This window comes from Prionailurus viverrinus, chromosome B3, assembly GCF_022837055.1.
Source record: "Prionailurus viverrinus isolate Anna chromosome B3, UM_Priviv_1.0, whole genome shotgun sequence".
Lineage (NCBI taxonomy): Eukaryota > Metazoa > Chordata > Mammalia > Carnivora > Felidae > Prionailurus > Prionailurus viverrinus.
Genome location: NC_062566.1, coordinates 47,550,450 through 47,567,960, shown reverse-complemented (window position 1 = coordinate 47,567,960; position 17,511 = coordinate 47,550,450). Strand labels below are relative to the sequence as shown.

At 43.6% G+C, this 17,511-nt stretch overlaps 1 protein-coding gene across 2 annotated transcripts in view; it reads right to left on the bottom strand.

The window, feature by feature from the left end:
* The window catches only part of GNB5 (G protein subunit beta 5), a 53,880-nt gene that overhangs the window by 24,718 nt on the left and 11,651 nt on the right, over positions 1 to 17,511 (bottom strand). For both annotated transcript variants that reach the window (XM_047864261.1, XM_047864260.1), the window contains exons 2-5: positions 17,085 to 17,221; positions 13,012 to 13,053; positions 10,477 to 10,553; positions 4,390 to 4,522 (exon numbers count right to left, since the gene is read on the bottom strand). In XM_047864261.1, coding sequence (XP_047720217.1) covers positions 4,390 to 4,522; positions 10,477 to 10,553; positions 13,012 to 13,053; positions 17,085 to 17,221 — 389 coding nt within the window. The remainder of the gene's footprint in view (positions 1 to 4,389; positions 4,523 to 10,476; positions 10,554 to 13,011; positions 13,054 to 17,084; positions 17,222 to 17,511) is intronic.

Here is a 17,511-nt window from a genome sequence, read left to right as displayed (position 1 = left end):
GGTATTATCTCTGCTTTCAACGTCTGGTAGAACTCCCCTGGGAAGCCATCTGGTCCTGGACTCTTATTTGTTGGGAGATTTTTGATGATTGATTCAATTTCTTCGCTGGTCATGGGTCTGTTCAAGCTTTCTATTTCCTCCTGATTGAGTTTTGGAAGCGTGTGGGTGTTTAGGAATTTGTCCATTTCTTCCAGGTTGTCCAGATTGTTGGCATAGAATTTTTCATAGTATTCCCTGATAATTGCTTGTATTTCTGAGGGATTGGTTGTAATAATTCCATTTTCATTCATGATGTTATCTATTTGGGTCATCTTCCTTTTCTTTTTGAGAAGCCTGGCTAGAGGTTTATCATTTTGTTTATTTTTTCAAAAAACCAACTCTTGGTTTCGTTGATCTGCTCTACAGTTTTTTTAGATTCTATATTGTCTATTTCTGCTTTGATCTTTATTATTTCTCTTCTTCTGCTGGGTTTAGGCTGTCTTTGCTGTTATGTTTCTATTTCCTTTAGGTGTGCTGTTAGATTTTGTATTTGGGGTTTTTCTTGTTTCTTGAGATAGGCCTGGATTGCAATGTATTTTCCTCTCAGGACTGCCTTCGCTGCATCCCAAAGCGTTTGGATTGTTGTATTTTCATTTTCACTTGTTTCCATATATTTTTTAATTTCTTCTCTAATTGCCTGGTTGACCCACTCATTCTTTAGTAGGGTGTTCTTTAACCTCCATGCTTTTGGAGGTTTTCCAGACTTTTTCCTGTGGTTGATTTCAAGCTTCATAGCATTGTGGTCTGAAAGTATGCATGGTATGATTTCAATTCTTATAAACTTATGAAGGGCTGTTTTGTGACCCAGTATGTGATCTATCTTGGAGAATGTTCCATGTGCACTCGAGAAGAAAGTATATTCTGTTGCTTGGGATGCAGAGTTCTAAATATATCTGTCAAGTCCATCTGATCCAATGTACCATTTGGGGCCCTTGTTTCTTTATTGACCGTGTGTCTAGATGATCTATCCATTTCTGTAAGTGGAGTGTTAAAGTCCCCTGCAATTACCACATTCTTATCAGTAAGGTTGCTTATGTTTGTGAGTAATTGTTTTATATATTTGGGGGCTCCCGTATTCGGCGCATAGACATTTATAATTGTTAGCTCTTCCTGATGGATAGACCCTGTAATTATTATATAATGCCCTTCTTCATCTCTTGTTACAGCCTTTAATTTAAAGTCTAGTTTGTCTGATATAAGTATGGCTACTTCAGCTTTCTTTTGACTTCCAGTAGCATGATACATAGTTCTCCATCCCCTCACTCTCAATCTGAAGGTGTCCTCAGGTCTAAAATGAGTCTCTTGTAGACAGCAAATAGATGGGTCTTGTTTTTTCATCCATTCTGATACCCTATGTCTTTTGGTTGGTGCATTTAGTCCATTTACATTCAGTGTTATTATAGAAAGATATGGGTTTAGAGTCATTGTGATGTCTGTAGGTTTCATGCTTGTAGCAATGTCGCTGGTACTTTGTCTCACAGGATCCCCCTTAGGATCTCTTGTAGGGCTGGCTTAGTGGTGACGAATTCCTTCAGTTTTCGTTTGTTTGGGAAGATCTTTATCTCTCCTTCTATTCTAAATGACAGACTTGCTGGATAAAGGATTCTTGGCTGCATATTTTTTCTGTTCATCACATTGAAGATTTCCTGCCATTCCTTTCTGGCCTGCCAAGTTTCAGTAGAGAGATCGGTCACAAGTCTTATAGTTCTCCCTTTATATGTTAGAGCACGTTTATCTCTAGCTGCTTTCAGAATTTTCTCTTTATCCTTGTATTTTGCCAGTTTCACTATGATATGTCGTGCAGAAGATAGATTCAAGTTACGTCTGAAGGGAGTTCTCTGTGCCTCTTGGATTTCAATGCCTTTTTCCTTCCCCAGATCAGGGAAGTTCTCAGCTATTATTTCTTCAAGTACACCTTCAGCACCTTTCTCTCTCTCTTCCTCCTCTGGAATACCAATTATGCATAGATTATTTCTCTTTAGTGCATCACTTAGTTCTCTAATTTTCCCCTTATACCTCTGGATTTTTTTATCTTTTTCTCAGCTTCCTCTTTTTCCATAATTTTATCTTCTAGTTCACCTATTCTCTCCTCTGCCTCTTCAATCTGAGCCGTGGTCGTTTCCATTTTATTTTGCAGCTCGTTTATAGCATTTTTTTAAGCTCCTCCTGACTGTTCCTTAGTCCCTTGATCTCTGTAGCAATAGAATCTCTGCTGTCCTCTATACTGTTTTCAAGCCCAGCGATTAATTTTATGACTATTATTCTAAATTCACTTTGTTATATTGTTTAAATCCTTTTTGATCAGTTCATTAGCTGTTGTTATTTCCTGGAGATTCTTTTGAGAGAAATTCTTCCTTTTCGTCATTTTGGATAGTCCCTGGAGTGGTGCAGAACTGCAGGGCACTTCCCCTGTGCTGTCTTGAATAACTTGTGTTGGTGGGCGGGGCCACAGTCAGACCTGATGTCTGCCCCCAGCCCACCGCTGGGGCCACAGTCAGTGGCCCTTCTCTTCCCCTCTCCTAGGGGCGGGATTCACTGTGGGGTGGTGTGGCCCATCTGGGCTACTTGCACACTGCCAGGCTTGTGGTGCTGGGGATCTGGCGTATTAGCTGGGGTGGATCTGCATGGTGCACAGGGGCGGGAGGGGCAGGCTCAGCTTGCTTATCCTTCAGAGGTCCGCTTTGGGAGGGGCCCTGTGGCACCGGGAGGGAGTCACCGGAGGGATGGATCCGCAGAAGCACAGCGTTGGGTGTTTGTGCGGTGCAAGCAAGTTCCGTGTCGGGAACTGGTTCCTTTTGGGACTTTGGCTGGGGGATGGGTGAGGGAGATGCCACGTTGAGCACCTTTGTTCCCTGCCAAGCTGAGCTCTGTCGTCCGGGGCTCAACAACTCTCCCTCCCGTTGTCCTCCAGCCCTCCCATTCTCTGAGCAGAGCTGTTAGCTTATAACCTTCCAGATGTCAAGTCCTGCTTGCTGTCAGAACACACTCTGTCCGGCCCCTCCGCTTTTGCAAACCAGACTCGGGGGCTCTGCTTGGCTGGCGGGCCGCCCCTCCGCCCCGGCTCCCTCCGGCCAGTCTGTGTAGCACGCACTGCCTCACTGCCCTTCCTACCCTCTTCTGTTGGCCTCTCGTCTGCACTTGGCTCTGGAGACTCCGTTCTGCTAGTCTTCTGGCGTTTTTCTGGGTTATTTAGGCAGGTGTAGGTGGAATCTAAGTGATCAGCAGGACGCGGTGAGCCCAGCGTCCTCCTACGCCACCATCTTCCCAACCGCCAAATCTCCCTAGCACCATTTGTTGAAGAGACTGTCTTTTCCCCCATTGTATATTCTTACCTGCTTTGCTGTAGATTGACCATAAAAGTGTGGATGGATTTTTGGACTCTATTCTGTTCCATCGACCTATGCATCATTTTTGTGCCAGTACCATACTGTTTTGATTACTACAGTTTGTAGTATATCTTGAAATCTAGGATTGTGATACCTCCAGTTTTGTTCTTCTTTCTCAAGATTTCTTTGGCTATTTGGGGTCTTTTGTGGTTCCATATAAGTTTTAGGATTGTTCTAGTTCTCTCAAAAATGTTGTTGATATTTTAATAGAGATTGTATTAAATCTGTAGATTGCTTTTGGTAGAATGGATATTTTAACAATATTGGGTCTAGAGTATGGAATATGTTTCCATTTGTTTGTGTCATCTTCAGTTTTTTCATCAATGTTTTATAGTTTTCAGAGTACAGAGCTTTCACCTCCTTGGTTAAGTTATTCCTAGGTATTTTATTCTTTTCGATGTAATTGTAAATGAAATGGTTTTCTTTATTTTTAAGTTTATTTATGTATTTTGAGAGAGTGTGCATGAGTGAGGGAGGGGGCAGAGGGGGAGAGAAAGACAGAATCCCAAACAGCCTCCACACTCGGTGCCGAGACCTATGCAGGGCTCAATCCCACAACCCTGGGATCACAACCTGAGCTGAAATCAAGAGTTGGACGCTCAACTGACTGAGCCACCCAGGCGCCCTTCAAAAAACAGACTCTTAATGCAGAGAACAAACTGGCGGTTGCCAGAGGGGAGGGAGGTGGTGAGGGATGGGGTGAAATAAAGGGGATTAAGAGCACATTTATCATAATGAGCAATGGGAAATGCATAGAACTGATGAATCGCTATATTGCACATCTGAAATATAACACTGTATGTTAATTATACTAGAACAAGATGATAATAATAATAACAGTAACAATAACAGTAATAATGATAGAGGACACTGGAAAGCTTCCTCTCCTTGCCACTCCTTCTTAGTCCTCTGCCACTTCCCCTGCTCTCCAGCAGGCTGCCCCACCACATGGCCGTTTACTTACTTGCATGTCTGAGTTGGTGAAGCTGCAGGCAGACAGGTAGTTGGTATGCATAGCGACTGACTTCTTTTTGGCAGCCATGTTTTCATTTTTGTCAAATGTCAGTGGATACACAGAACACTTATTATCCAAACCACTAGCATGGAAAGAAAGAAGTGTCAAATGCTAATATAAGGCAATAGAATACATGTACACATTCTCATGCACATGCACTTTTTCAAAATGTTTCCCTTTGGCAGCATCATATATTGTAAACTTTCCCCCAACTTTTACTTGGAAGATTTTCAAATGTACAGTAAAATTGAAAGAAAAATATGACAATGAACACCCAGATCCCCTGACTTATGTTTAGTAACTTTGGTTTTGCCATATTTGTAGGAGCAAATTCTGAACCATTTGAAGGGAAGTGCAGATGTGACATGTTACATCTAAATACTTCAATTTGCAAATATACATCTTCTATAAAACAGAACATTCTCCTAGGTGGCCACTAAATCATTATCACATTTAGAAAACTAACACAAATTCCCTAACACTGTGCAAGAGGCCATCTGTATTCAATCTTCCCCAATTGCCCCCAAGATCCAGGGCCCAAGCAAGTTTCAGATATTGCACTGTTTTTTGTATCTTTTTAAGATCCTTTAATTTAATTTTTTAAACGTTTATTTTTGAGAGAGAGAGAGGGAGAGAGACAGAGCACAAGCAGGAGAGAGGCAGAGACAGACAGAGATAGAATTGGAAGTAGGCTCAGGCTCTGAGCTGTCAGCACAGAGCCCAATGCGGGATTCGAACTCACGAGCTGTGAGATCATGACCTGAGCCAAAGTTGGACGTTTAACCTAATGAGCCACCCAGGCACCCCTAAGATCTTTTAATTTAGAACAGACCCTCTACCTCTTTTTTGTTGTTGTTCATGACAAGAGATCTTAGGCCAAGTGTTTTATAGAATGTCACATACAATCTGGACTTGTCACATTGTTTCTTTGCTTTTTTCAAAATTTATTGAGAGAGACAACTTAAGCGGGGGGGAAGGGCAGAGAGAGGGGGACAGAGTATCCGAAGTGGGCTCTGTGCCGACAGGCTGATCAGTGAGCCTGATGTGGGGCTCCAACTCATGAACTGCGAGATCATGACCTGAGCTGAAGGCGGACGCTCAACTGACTGAGCCACCCAGGTGCTCCACATTGTTTCTTAATGGCTATTTTCAAGTATAACTTTTTTTGGCAATAATAGTATAAAGGTGACATTGTGTACTTCTTTCTTACTGCTTCACTTCAGAGGTTTGTGATGCCTCTTGTCTTAAAATTGGTGATGCCAACTTTGATGACTTGGTCAAAGCATTATATCTTTCCATGGTAAATGTGACTTGTTTATAATTAGTAATAGTTTGGGTTTGACACTTCAAGACCATGTGAATATCCTGCTTTCCAACAACCTTTCATGCAATGGCTTCAGCAAGACTATGCTTGTTTGAATCAAATATTACTTTAGGGGTACAAAAGGGTGACCTTCTGATTTGATCATTCCTAAGAAATGGATTCCTTTTTCTCTTCAACTCTGTTATAATCCATTACTATCACTATTCCATGTGATGCTCAAATTGTCCCACATTTGGACAGTGGGGGCCCCTTCAAGCAGCTCCTGTTTCATTTTGATAGGACTCCATTGGTCCTTGAATATTTCCTTGCTTTCTGGAACAAGAAAATCCCTGAGGCTCTAAAGAGGCCTTCCTTTCCTGTCCAGACCTAAATCAGCCTTACTCCAAGGAGCCCTGCTTCCTTTTAGTGGGGAACGATGTTTAGTAGCTCTCTTCTGAGGCCCTGGGGATGCTAGGGTGTCCCTTAGCCTTTCCAGCTGCTCAAAGCGGCAGGTGTGGACTTGGGAAGTCTATTACCAGTAATTCATAAGCTTGTGGGTAAGAATGATTTGCAGTTAGGCTGTGCCATTGAACCAACATGCTGTGGACCATGGGCTTCCCCAGACCTCAGGGTGGAAGGCTTTCTCCCATGCTGAGGCTTCAGAGTAGTTTCTGTAGCTCTGTTGGGATACTTATTATTTAGAGTTATTTGCACTATGAGAAGCAGAGAAGCTTGCAGTGTGATGCATCTGGTGTTGAATCTCTGGTTTAGTATCTAACTCATTTTGTAATCTTGCTTATGTTTGTTAAGGTTCTCTGAGCCTTAGTTTCCTCAACTATAAAATGGAGTGGATGCCACCCACCTTTTACAAGGGGCTATTGTGAAGAAGCATAAAGAGTTCAGAATGGCTCTAGACATATGATAGAGACTCAGTAAGTGGTCATAATTGTTATCTTTATATTCTACTTGGTTGGAGGCAGGCACTATGTTTGTTTATTTATTTATTTTGAGAGAGAGAGAGAGAAAGAGAGAGAGAGAGAGCACATGTGGGCAGAGAGAGGGAGAATCCCAAGCAGGCTCTGCATTGTCAGCACAGAGCCCAAGGTCCGGCTCAATCCCAAAAACCGCAAGATCATGACCTCAGCTGAAATCAAGAGTGGGACATTTAACCGACTGAGCCACCCAGGTGCCCCTACCCTATTCATCTTTAAATTCCTCAGGACACTCAGTCCAGTGCCTTGTGAACAGTTGTTCATATCAAGTGTACAATTCCTGAGTGAAGTCTTCTTGGGGATCTGGCTTTTAAATAAAAAAAAAAAACTTACATATAAATAAAATCAATTAACACATTTTTTTTTTGAGAAGAGGATTGTGTCAATACTGTTAGAGTTTAGCTTTTAAGTTTGGAAGCAACTAAGAAATAGACCCACAAGTCAGGCAGATGGAGATAAAAATATCCCTATTATTCCCTAAAAAAAATTGAGAATGTGGCAGAGATGTGGGTCTGTGTGATCACGGAGTTACAGGGGTGTCACAAAGCCACAGTCGAGAAACATCTCATTAGATCATCACTAGAAAGGCAAGTTAATCGCGGTGGCTCTTGGCAGTTCTAAGGAAGGTCTGAGCAAGGGAGATGGTGCTTTTGTCTATGATGGGGATTCAGTCTCTCAGTTTCATTTTTAATGCTCTCTCCTCATCCAGTGGACCCCATATTTTACATATTAATATTTCACCAATAGTTACACCTTGAACTACCTCCACTTCTGTTTCATAACAAGGTGTGAGGCAGCCAGTGCAGGTGCTGACCAGCTACCATATGCCAGGGCTGGGAAACAGATGTGACTGAGATTAAGGCACCAGCCATCCCTCCTCTCTGAGCTTTTTCTCTCTGCCAGGCTGTCACCACAAATGTGTCCACCTGGGCCTTGTAAAACTGTTCTCTTCCCTGCCTGCCCCTCATCCTCATGGACATGTTCCCACTGGGTTCCATTTAGTGAGGGTTCAAATAAGACATATCCAAGAGAATCATTTTCTAAACTACTGTGAAAGACCTTGTTCACTATGTTATTATATCCATTGCATATTGCAGAAGGATCTACCCAACATATTCTTTTTATAAAGTAGAACCAGACAGCTAGTAGCTCAGTGTCAAATACTCAGAAATCATGTAACTCACCCAACTCTATGTATCTGCTAACATCAATGCCCAGTTAGAAACATATTACTCCAGCGTTTTTTAAAATGCAGAATATTTATTATTCCTAATGAGAAAGAACTGATCTTACCTAATGAGAGGTTGGCTTTTGCCTTCAGCTACTGGGAGGTCATCTCTGAGTCCCAGGAATGGTCTGTCTGATGGGAGCAGTTCTGGCCAATAGTCTTAACAGTGTGATTTCTGGTGGGGGCTTTAGGAGATGCACTGTGACTTCCAATCTCTGTAAGTTCTGACCTCCTCTGGAGGAACTAGAAACTGAAGGTATTAGTCTAAACCTCGAGGACACACTGGAGACTGAGGGTCAGCCACATAGGGAGTATGTGATTGAGCCCCAGTAAAAACTCTGGACACCAGAGGCTCAGAGGAGTTTCCCTGGTTGATAATACTCTGCGTATCATCACACATGGTGGCCAGGAGGAGGTGATGCCATCTGTGACTCCACAGGGAGGGGACACCTGGAAGTTCCAGGTTTGGACCCCTCCTGGACTCTGCCCTATGCACCTCTTTCTTTGGCTCTAATTTGTATCCTTTCACTGTGAGCCTAAGTATAGCACTTCCCAGAGTTCTGTGATTGTTCTAGAAAATTTTCAAACCTGAGAATGGTTGTGGGGACTCTCAAATTTGTGGCTGGTATCTGAAGGGACAGAAGTCTTGTGGGGACTGTGCCTTCTAACTGTCCAGCTGGCTGAACTCCTTTGTACTTACCTGATAGTGTGTGTGTGTGTGTGTGTGTGTGCATACACATATATAAAGTTTTATATATATAGCATATAAATGTTTTACATATATGACATATATAAATACCTACACACACACACACACACATACACACACACACACACACACATATATATAAATCACATATGTATGTGTCTTTTATTGTGCTTACCTCAAACCATTTCAAGAAGTAAATGGAAATGAATTTTATATAAATATTACCATTCAGTTATAAGATGGAAATACAACTTACTCTTGAATTATTTAAATAATTAGAAAATATGAAATACGTGTGTGTGACCACGGGTTCCAAAGGCACACAGGGTCTTGGCAAATGGAGAGTTAATGGAAAGATGCCCCCAAACAGCCACCCAAAGGGAGGGACATTGGGGATGAGCACTGGTGTGACCCTGGCTGGAGAACGCTCCAAACTTTTTGTTTCAAGGCCAAGGATTTTCACTTTTGAAATAAAACTATTTTCTCCTGATTATAAAAATAACATAGAATTATTTTTAAAACTTGAAAATAGAGAAAACTATTTAAAAAAACCCATAGTCCTATCATCCACAAAGAACTGCTACTGGATTTTCTGGTATAGATCATCACAGACATGTGATTGCCTCTTTCCTAACATGGCTGGGCTCCTACTGTAGAAATACTTTGAATGGTTCCAGAACCGTTTAAGACAGGGAAAGGGAATTGGGTTGGTTGCAGTCCCCAGTGCCAACTCTGTTAAACTGAGCTCCAGGAGAATAGGGAATAAAACAGTCTTCCTAGCCACCTGGATGCTCTTTTTTTTTTTTTTAAGTTTATTTATTTATTTTGAGAGAAAACCAGTGAGGAAGAGGCAGAGAGAGAGGGGGACAGAGGATCTGAAGCGGGCTCTGTGCTGACAGCAGTGAGCCCAATGTGGGGCTCAAACTCATGAGCCATGAGATCATGACCTGAGCTGAAGTTGAACGCTCAACCAACTAAGCCACCCAGGCTTCCTGGATGCTCTTTTCACTTACTATAATTAACAAGTTTTCTTTTTGATGGTTGTATAAAATATTTCCTTCAATTCATGTACCGCAATTCACTTAACAATTTCCTTTGATGGACATACTGTTCTTCCCTACTTGACCCTATTTTTGCTTTATTTTAAATAACACTACAATAAATATTATCACTCATGTGGCTTTTCTATATTATGGATCATTCCTTTCGAACAAAGTTCTTAGATGTGGCATCATTAGGATCAAAGGTTACAAATTTTTGTTTTTTGGTTTAAAAAAATTTTTTTTAATGTTTATTTATTTTTGAGAGAGAGACAGAGTGCAAGCAGGGGAGGGGCAGAGAAAGAGGGAGACATAGAGTCCAAAGCAGGCTCCAGGCTCTGAGCTGTCAGCACAGAGCCCAATGCAGGGCTCCAACTCGTGAACTGTGAGATCATGACCTAAGCTGAAGTCGGACGGTCAACCAACTGAGCCACCCAGGTGCCCCAAAGGTTATAAATTTTTCAAGGCTTCTTTCATATTACCAACAAGTTTTCCAAAATGTCTACACCGATTTCCAGTCCCTACCAACAGCATTTGAGAGTAGAGGCGGGCAGGTTTGAAACTTAAATGACTGTCAGTCTGTAGTGAAAATAATTATGAAAGAGATTTTTATAGTTTCTTTTTTGATAAAGTTCAGGGAGGAAGTTAACACATTACTTAACCAGTAAATAACAAAAACAAGTTTTTGTGTGTTTGTTTTTGCCCATCGAATGGTGTTTTATGGCTAACAGGACATCTGAAAAGCTGCTGTCACCCCTACTCACCCGCATGCAATGGCGCATCCTGATGGGGCATATGCACAAGCCATCACCCACGTGCAGGGCATAGTGACCGCGTGCTCCTGAAATACAGTACGCCAGGTTCATAGAAGGAACGAGCAGTGTTTCTACACACATGTATTAACCTTTAGTTTTCACAAAATGAAACGATACAGGTTCCTGCTCAATTCCATTACAGCTTCAAAGAGCAGTGATGTGAGGTGACGATCAACTGGAGACTGACGAAGAGACTCGCCTCCCCCATAATCAGCTGAACAGTATGTCGTATATTCGGAAAGCTAAAAATCTCAACCAGCAAAACAATATTCTTAATGTTTTACTTACTTCTTAATGGTGTACTACCCTCGTTCTTGTGAATGAATATTGGAGCTCATTTTCTTTGAAAGGTCAGTCTGAATTTCACTGCAGTTATATTCTTCAACCTATTTACTCAAATTCCCCCTATTTTCAAAATCTATTCTTAAATTATTCAACATGTATGTCATATGTGTCTCCTTGTGAGTGTACGACAGCCGCTGGGCCCTGTGGGGCCTGAAACCATTCCTGGGAAGGTGTGAGTGGGGGCAGGTGTGCACAGGGTGATGCTGAGTTGTGCTCACAGATAACACAGAACCCGTAACATGGAAGCTATGAGAACAAGACGTAGCAGTTCCTGCTCCTGGCTCCTGCATTCTCCTGCATGTAGACAGGCAAACAAGAAAGCCACGATTCAAAATCTTCTAAATTTGTGGTCTTATTTCCATGACAGGCCCTGGTCCTGGTTCTAACACCAGCAAGACGTGCAGCCTCATGTAGCCCTGCCATTTGTCCTCCCTCAGTCTCTCCCCATCTGTGAAGGGAGAGGATGGGACTAGATGATTCCTAAAGTACATGTGAGTGCTGGTCTTCTTTCCTGTTTGATTCTGTGTGATTTTGTGGGGGAAACATGGGCCCTGACACTGCCCATGAAAATTATGTCACTTGAAATCTATAGCCTTAAAAAAATTTTTTTAATGTTTATTTTTGAGAAAGAGAGAGAGAGAGAGAGAGAGACAGAGCAAAGCAGGAGAAGGGTAGAGAGAGAGGGAGATGCAGAATCCAAAGCAGGCTCCAGGCTCCAGCCGTCAGCACAGAGCCCGATGCGGGGCTTGAACCCATGAACTGTGAGATTGTGACCTGAACTGAAGTCAGATGCTTAACCAACTGAGCCAGCCAGGTGCCCCAGAATCTACAGCCTTTTAAATTTTTTTTTTTTTTTTTCAACGTTTATTTATTTTTGGGACAGAGAGAGACAGAGCATGAACGGGGGAGGGGCAGAGAGAGAGGGAGACACAGAATCGGAAACAGGCTCCAGGCTCTGAGCCATCAGCCCAGAGCCTGACGCGGGGCTCGAACTCCCGGACCGCGAGATCGTGACCTGGCTGAAGTCGGACGCCTAACCGACTGCGCCACCCAGGCGCCCCTCTACAGCCTTTTAAATGCCAAGAATAATCTGTGCAAATGGTCGCTTTAGGCACAAGGCACCCCAGGCCCCCTTCTTTACAAGTAATAACTATGGTCTCTGACGGGGAGGCCACAGAGGCAACACCATGCCCCTTAGAAACCAGGCAGTGTGTGCTCAATGACATTCTAAGGCTTAAACAGAAATAACAAAAACCCACACACTCCTGAAGATGCTAAGGCATGCTGGGAGAAATAGAAGCTTCCATGGAGGGAGGTGCTGGACAGGAAAGCCCTTTGCAAACTCTTAAGTTGCCATTTTTACTATTTCCCAGGGGCCTGACCATTAGGGACTCTGCTCCAAAAGATGGTTCTGGGCCCCCCCTTGATCAGGTTGTACAGCAACTGCCTACCACAACAGCTACTAAACACATTCAATAGTGCAGAATTCGGATGTTGTTCAGTTTTAGGCAGATCTAGATCTCTGTGTTTTATATAGTGAAAAAGAAGACTTTCTTTATAAGTAAATAACAGAATCAATAGTCATTACTGTAAATGGCAACATGCTGCAGGCTTGTAAGCACACCGACACATTGATTTTGGCCTTTCTCTTAAGAGTCTAAATTCAGAGCCGAGCATGCCCAGGCCAGACAGAGGATAGTCAGTTCAACCCCCTGCAGCCACACCTTCCCTGCCCACTGCCTGCTCATGTCCACAGTGATACGGAGTCTGGTCAAAGACACAGAGAGGAGAGAAACCTGGGGATTTGGGAACCTCCTACCATCCCTCAGAAGAAAAACAATACATGTCTGTGTGAATGTGACAAGTTTTCCAAGCCAGGCCCTTTCCTGTTTTAGTGCTAGCACCCCGTCTGGTGGCTCTCCATGCTCCAGCCTCAATGAGGGGTATTAGCTCTCCAGAGGAATGGATTTTGCTGTGGGCTGCTGAGCTGTCCGAATACAGATGGGCTTTTGTGGGGTTTCCATCCCCAGAAAGGCGCCCGAGAAGAAGGATGACTGTGACTGGGGGTGTCTGGAGGGGATGAGGACCCAGGGCTGTGGTTCTGAGGTGCTGCTCAACATGCCAGCGACAACACCTTACCTTGTTAGTAGTGAAGGAATCCCACACGATCACCTTCCCATCCTGGAAGGAAAAGAGTAAATAGCTCAGGAGTTGTCAGCCAGTCCTTACAGGGAAGTACTGAGAATTGTTCATAAAAGCTGTGTCTGGCGGGACAGTGTGCAGGAGAAAGCCAGAGTGAGTATCTGGGTAATCAAGATCTATCCTTGAACAAAAGGGGAGCGAATATGGGGCTCAACTGCCCAGCCTGATTGAAGGCTCAGTTCTCAATGTTATACTCCTTGTACAGATACAAAGACAAAAGCAATGCTCGGAGACTTCTGTTATACTATTTAGAAACCAAGCACAAACTGTTGGTACATGGCCATCACGCACCATACCCTGTCAGAAAGCGATACAGGCGTAAGACAAACCTGAAACGACCTCTAGGTACCTGACAGGCAATGAATGGACTCTTGCTTTCTTCCTCACCACCTCCACTAGCCATCCTGGCTCCTGTGTGCTGTGCTCCCTGTAGGGACGGGTCAGAGCCCCACCCTCATTCCTGGCCCACTTCTCGGAGCTGCGCTGGCCTGAGATCAGTGTAACGTTGCCACCCTAACATGTTGCACCTATGCTGAGAACAAGTCCATCATGGTGGGGATCCCCTGTGGGCAGCTGTTCTGCAAAGAGAGCACTCCCTGTCAGGGTGTGTTCTGGGCTGGGGCCAAGTTCACTGTCACCACTGCTGCAGCCCACACTGGGGCTGTGGGGAGTCACCACTAGGTCATCTATTTGTCATACAAACCCACTGGGGATAGAACACATAAGCCCTGGTCCCTACAATGCAGTCACCGGCCTAGCATCTGGTGTGCGGGTCCTCTGGGCCCCCAGGCTCTGCCCAACAGCGGAAGAGGATGGCTGAGCTGACTCCTTCAGCACATGGGTCCCCCACACACCCTCCGGGATGGCAAGTCTGCAGCATCCACGGCAGGCTTGGTTTTTGTAATCATTCAAGCCATTTGGAGCCAAATCTGACGAATGAGGTGAGGGCGGGGGAAGAGATGCTGCTTAGGGGCACAGGTAAGGTCTGATTATCCAAAGTGACACTGCTTTGGATTCTGTGTCTCTTTCTCTCTCTCTGCCTATCCCCCACTCACACTCTGTGTGTCTCTCTCAAAAATAAATAAAAACATTAAAAACATATGCATGTTCTAAATAATCCACACACTCTAACATCTATGTCAGGTTGTATTTGATAAGAACAGGTCATAATTAATCTCCTATATTACCTACAGGTCTATTATGTCATGTACTTGCTTTCTTTTACTTTCATAAAAAAAAGTTATCCCTTAAGTTTTCTACCGCATTTTAAAAAATGCTGAAAAAGAGAACAGAGAAATTGTTTTACTTCCACCATTCAGTCCCAGCCATTACTATTTTGGAGCATTCTTTCTTGACTTTTTTACAAAGTGGTTATCAAGATATACATGTTGTTACCTAGCCTTTTTGATGCTTTGTATGATCCACTGGAAGATTTCCATATTCCTGCTGCCTGTGGCCAAAGTGCCCAGAAACAAGGTCAAAGTAGGCATTTTGGGACTTTTCAAAACTCCTAAGCACATTGGTTCTTCTAGTCTGACTTCTCTGACTAAACCCCTGAGCACAACGTATGGGGTAGATTAGGTAACAGAGCAGAGAAGAGATAAGGGGCTCCAGGCCTTGGGGTCCTCCACACCTGTAGCTCCACATGCTGCATGGGGCCGGCGGGGGGTAGGGGGGAGTGTCTGGACGGACTCAGTGTATTGTCCAAATTGGCGTTCCCTTCGGTGGCTTCCTCCGAAGCCTCACTGCCTGCCTGCCTGTCCCCACCACCCACCTACTATGTGCTCTGGAGAGAAAAAGGAACCCAAGAGGCTAAAATCAGTCATAAAACCAAATGTGGGCTGCTCCACAAGCACGGATTTATACACCAGGGGCCCACGTACCTAGAGAGACAGCCTCCACCCTAAACCCGAACCCACGCAGTCAGGCTGATTAATCTCCTGCCTTCAAGGGAACAGGGCTGCTCTGAGTCACTCTGTCTGCTCCAGAACATTCCTGCTGTTTCCAGCTTCCTCCCACACCCACCCGGCTTCTAGTTTCTCTGCAGCAGAGGTGGATGGATGGAGCACGTCAGCAGTGTACCTCCTCCCTAAGGACAGTATTTGAGTGACAGAGAATCCAACATATATTACACTTCTAGGGGTAAAAAAAAAAGTCAAAAAGGCTAGGTAGCAACATGTATATCTTGATAACCACTTTGTGAAAAAAAGTTGAGAAAGAAATGCTCTAAAATAGTAATAATGGCTGGGACTGGGTGGTGGAAGTAAAACCTTTTCTTTGTTTTCTTTTTCAGCGTTTTTTAAAATGTGGTAGAATACTTAAGGGATAACTATTTTTATGAACGTAAAAGAAAGCAAGTACGTGACATACTAGACCTGTAGGTAATATAGATTAATTACGACCTGTTCTTATCAAATACAACCTGACACAGATGTTAGAGTGTGTGGATTATTTAGAACACGCATATGTTTTTAATGTTTTATTTATTTTTGAGAGAGACAGACAGAGTGTGAGCGGGGAGGGGCAGAGAGACAGAGAGGAAGACACAGAATCCAAGGCAGATTCCAGGCTCTGAGCTATCAGCACAGCCTCCCAAATCTGGGCTTGAAATCACGGAAGGCAAGATTGTGACCTGAGCCGAAGTTGGACACTTAACCGACTGAGCCACCCAGGCACCCCTAGAATATGTATAGTTTTTATACTTAAAAGGGCAATTAAAAAAAAACCCAAATTGTCCTTTGGAAAAGCTGGGCTGAAGGCAGGGATAGGGAGAAGCCCAAACTGGCCATAAAAATAAATGACTTCAGTTTACAGTTTTATATTCAACGCGTGTTACATCAAAATAGACATAAAAAGTACCAGGCAGTGATAAGCAGCCTCCTGATAGTCATACTTTTGTATAGGTCCCTCCCGCATTATATTAGGGTTGGTCCGTGTGACCAGTGGAATATAGCAGAAGTGATGGAAAGTCACTTTTGAGGCCAGCTCATAAAAGACAGCATGGCTTCTGCCCCATCTCCCTCTAGCACTCTGGGGAACACCAGCTACTGTGTTGTACGCAGCCCTATGGAAAGTTCCATATGGTGAGAAACTAGGGCGTCCAGCCAATGAGCCATTTTGGAAGGGAATTTCTGCCTCAGTGGAGCTGTGCCATGATCACAGCCCTGACAAGCATCTTGACTGTGACCTCATCAGAGATCCTGAGCCAGAACCACCCAGATAAGCTGCTCCAGATTCCTGACTCTCAGAAACCATAATAAATATTTGTTGTTTTAAGTTGCTAAATTTGGGGGTAACTTGTTATACAGCACTAGATAACACTAATACATAAGATATAAAATAAACTATGTCAATGAGATAGAATGAATGAAAAAAATATCCTTTCCAAAAATGTATCTTAAATTTGTTCTTTAGGGGTGCCTGGGTGGCTCGGTTGGTTAAGCGTCCGACTTCGGCTCAGGTCATCATCTCATGGTTCATGAGTTCAAGCCCCGCATCGGGCTCTGTGCTGACAGCTCAGAGCCTAGAGCCTGCTTCAGATTCTGTGTCTCCCTCTCTCTCTGCCCCTCCCCGACTCGTTCTCTCTCTCTCTCTTTCTCTCTCTCAGATGAAGAAACATTAAAAAAAAATTGTTCTTTAGGGCATAGAAATTGCTGAACTCTTAAAGTGAAAGAACCCATAAGCACTTATGTCCCCAACTTGAGGGGAAAAAACCCCTCTATCTAAAAAAGGGTTTCATTTACAAATGAGACCCTGAAATATGCTCAGGAAGAAATAATTTTGAGTGGTTTGTCAAATACAGTTCATGTCTCAGTTATTACCAATTCCAAATCTACCCAAATGAATGGCGTTCTACAGTATGCAAGAGAATTCTTAACTATGCTAACTCATGTCCTGTGGAGAATAAACAGAGTCCTAGAGATCAGGAAGGGTTTCTTGAAAAGGAAAGCTCTCTTCTTTTGCTATAAAGTCAGACGCATGCTCACCATCAAATAGCAGGTGCCACGTACCTGGGATGAGCTCACGATCCTTCTCTTATCTTTGCACCAGTCCATGCAGAGAACTTTGTTCCCATGGCCTTTGAGGGTCCTTCTGGTCTTCATGACAAACTGCCCCAGGGCCTCCACCCGCTCTGCAACCTGGTGTACTAGAAGGACAGGCAACAATCAGTTCTGTTACCCAGGACCAGATTCTGAGCCATATGCTGGCAAAGGGATGACACTGGTCTTTCTCTGTGGCCACAGCTTGATTCTCCTGTTCTTTACTATAATGCCTTCACAACGCTCTCTTTTGAGCTCAGTGGAGGGTAGAGACAACACTGTCGTTCTGTCTTTGTGTTTAATACCCTACATTTTTCAAAGCATTTCCATCTCTGTGTGCTGAGGGATCAACAAGACTGCCTCATATCTACAGACTATATACCTTTTACTATACACA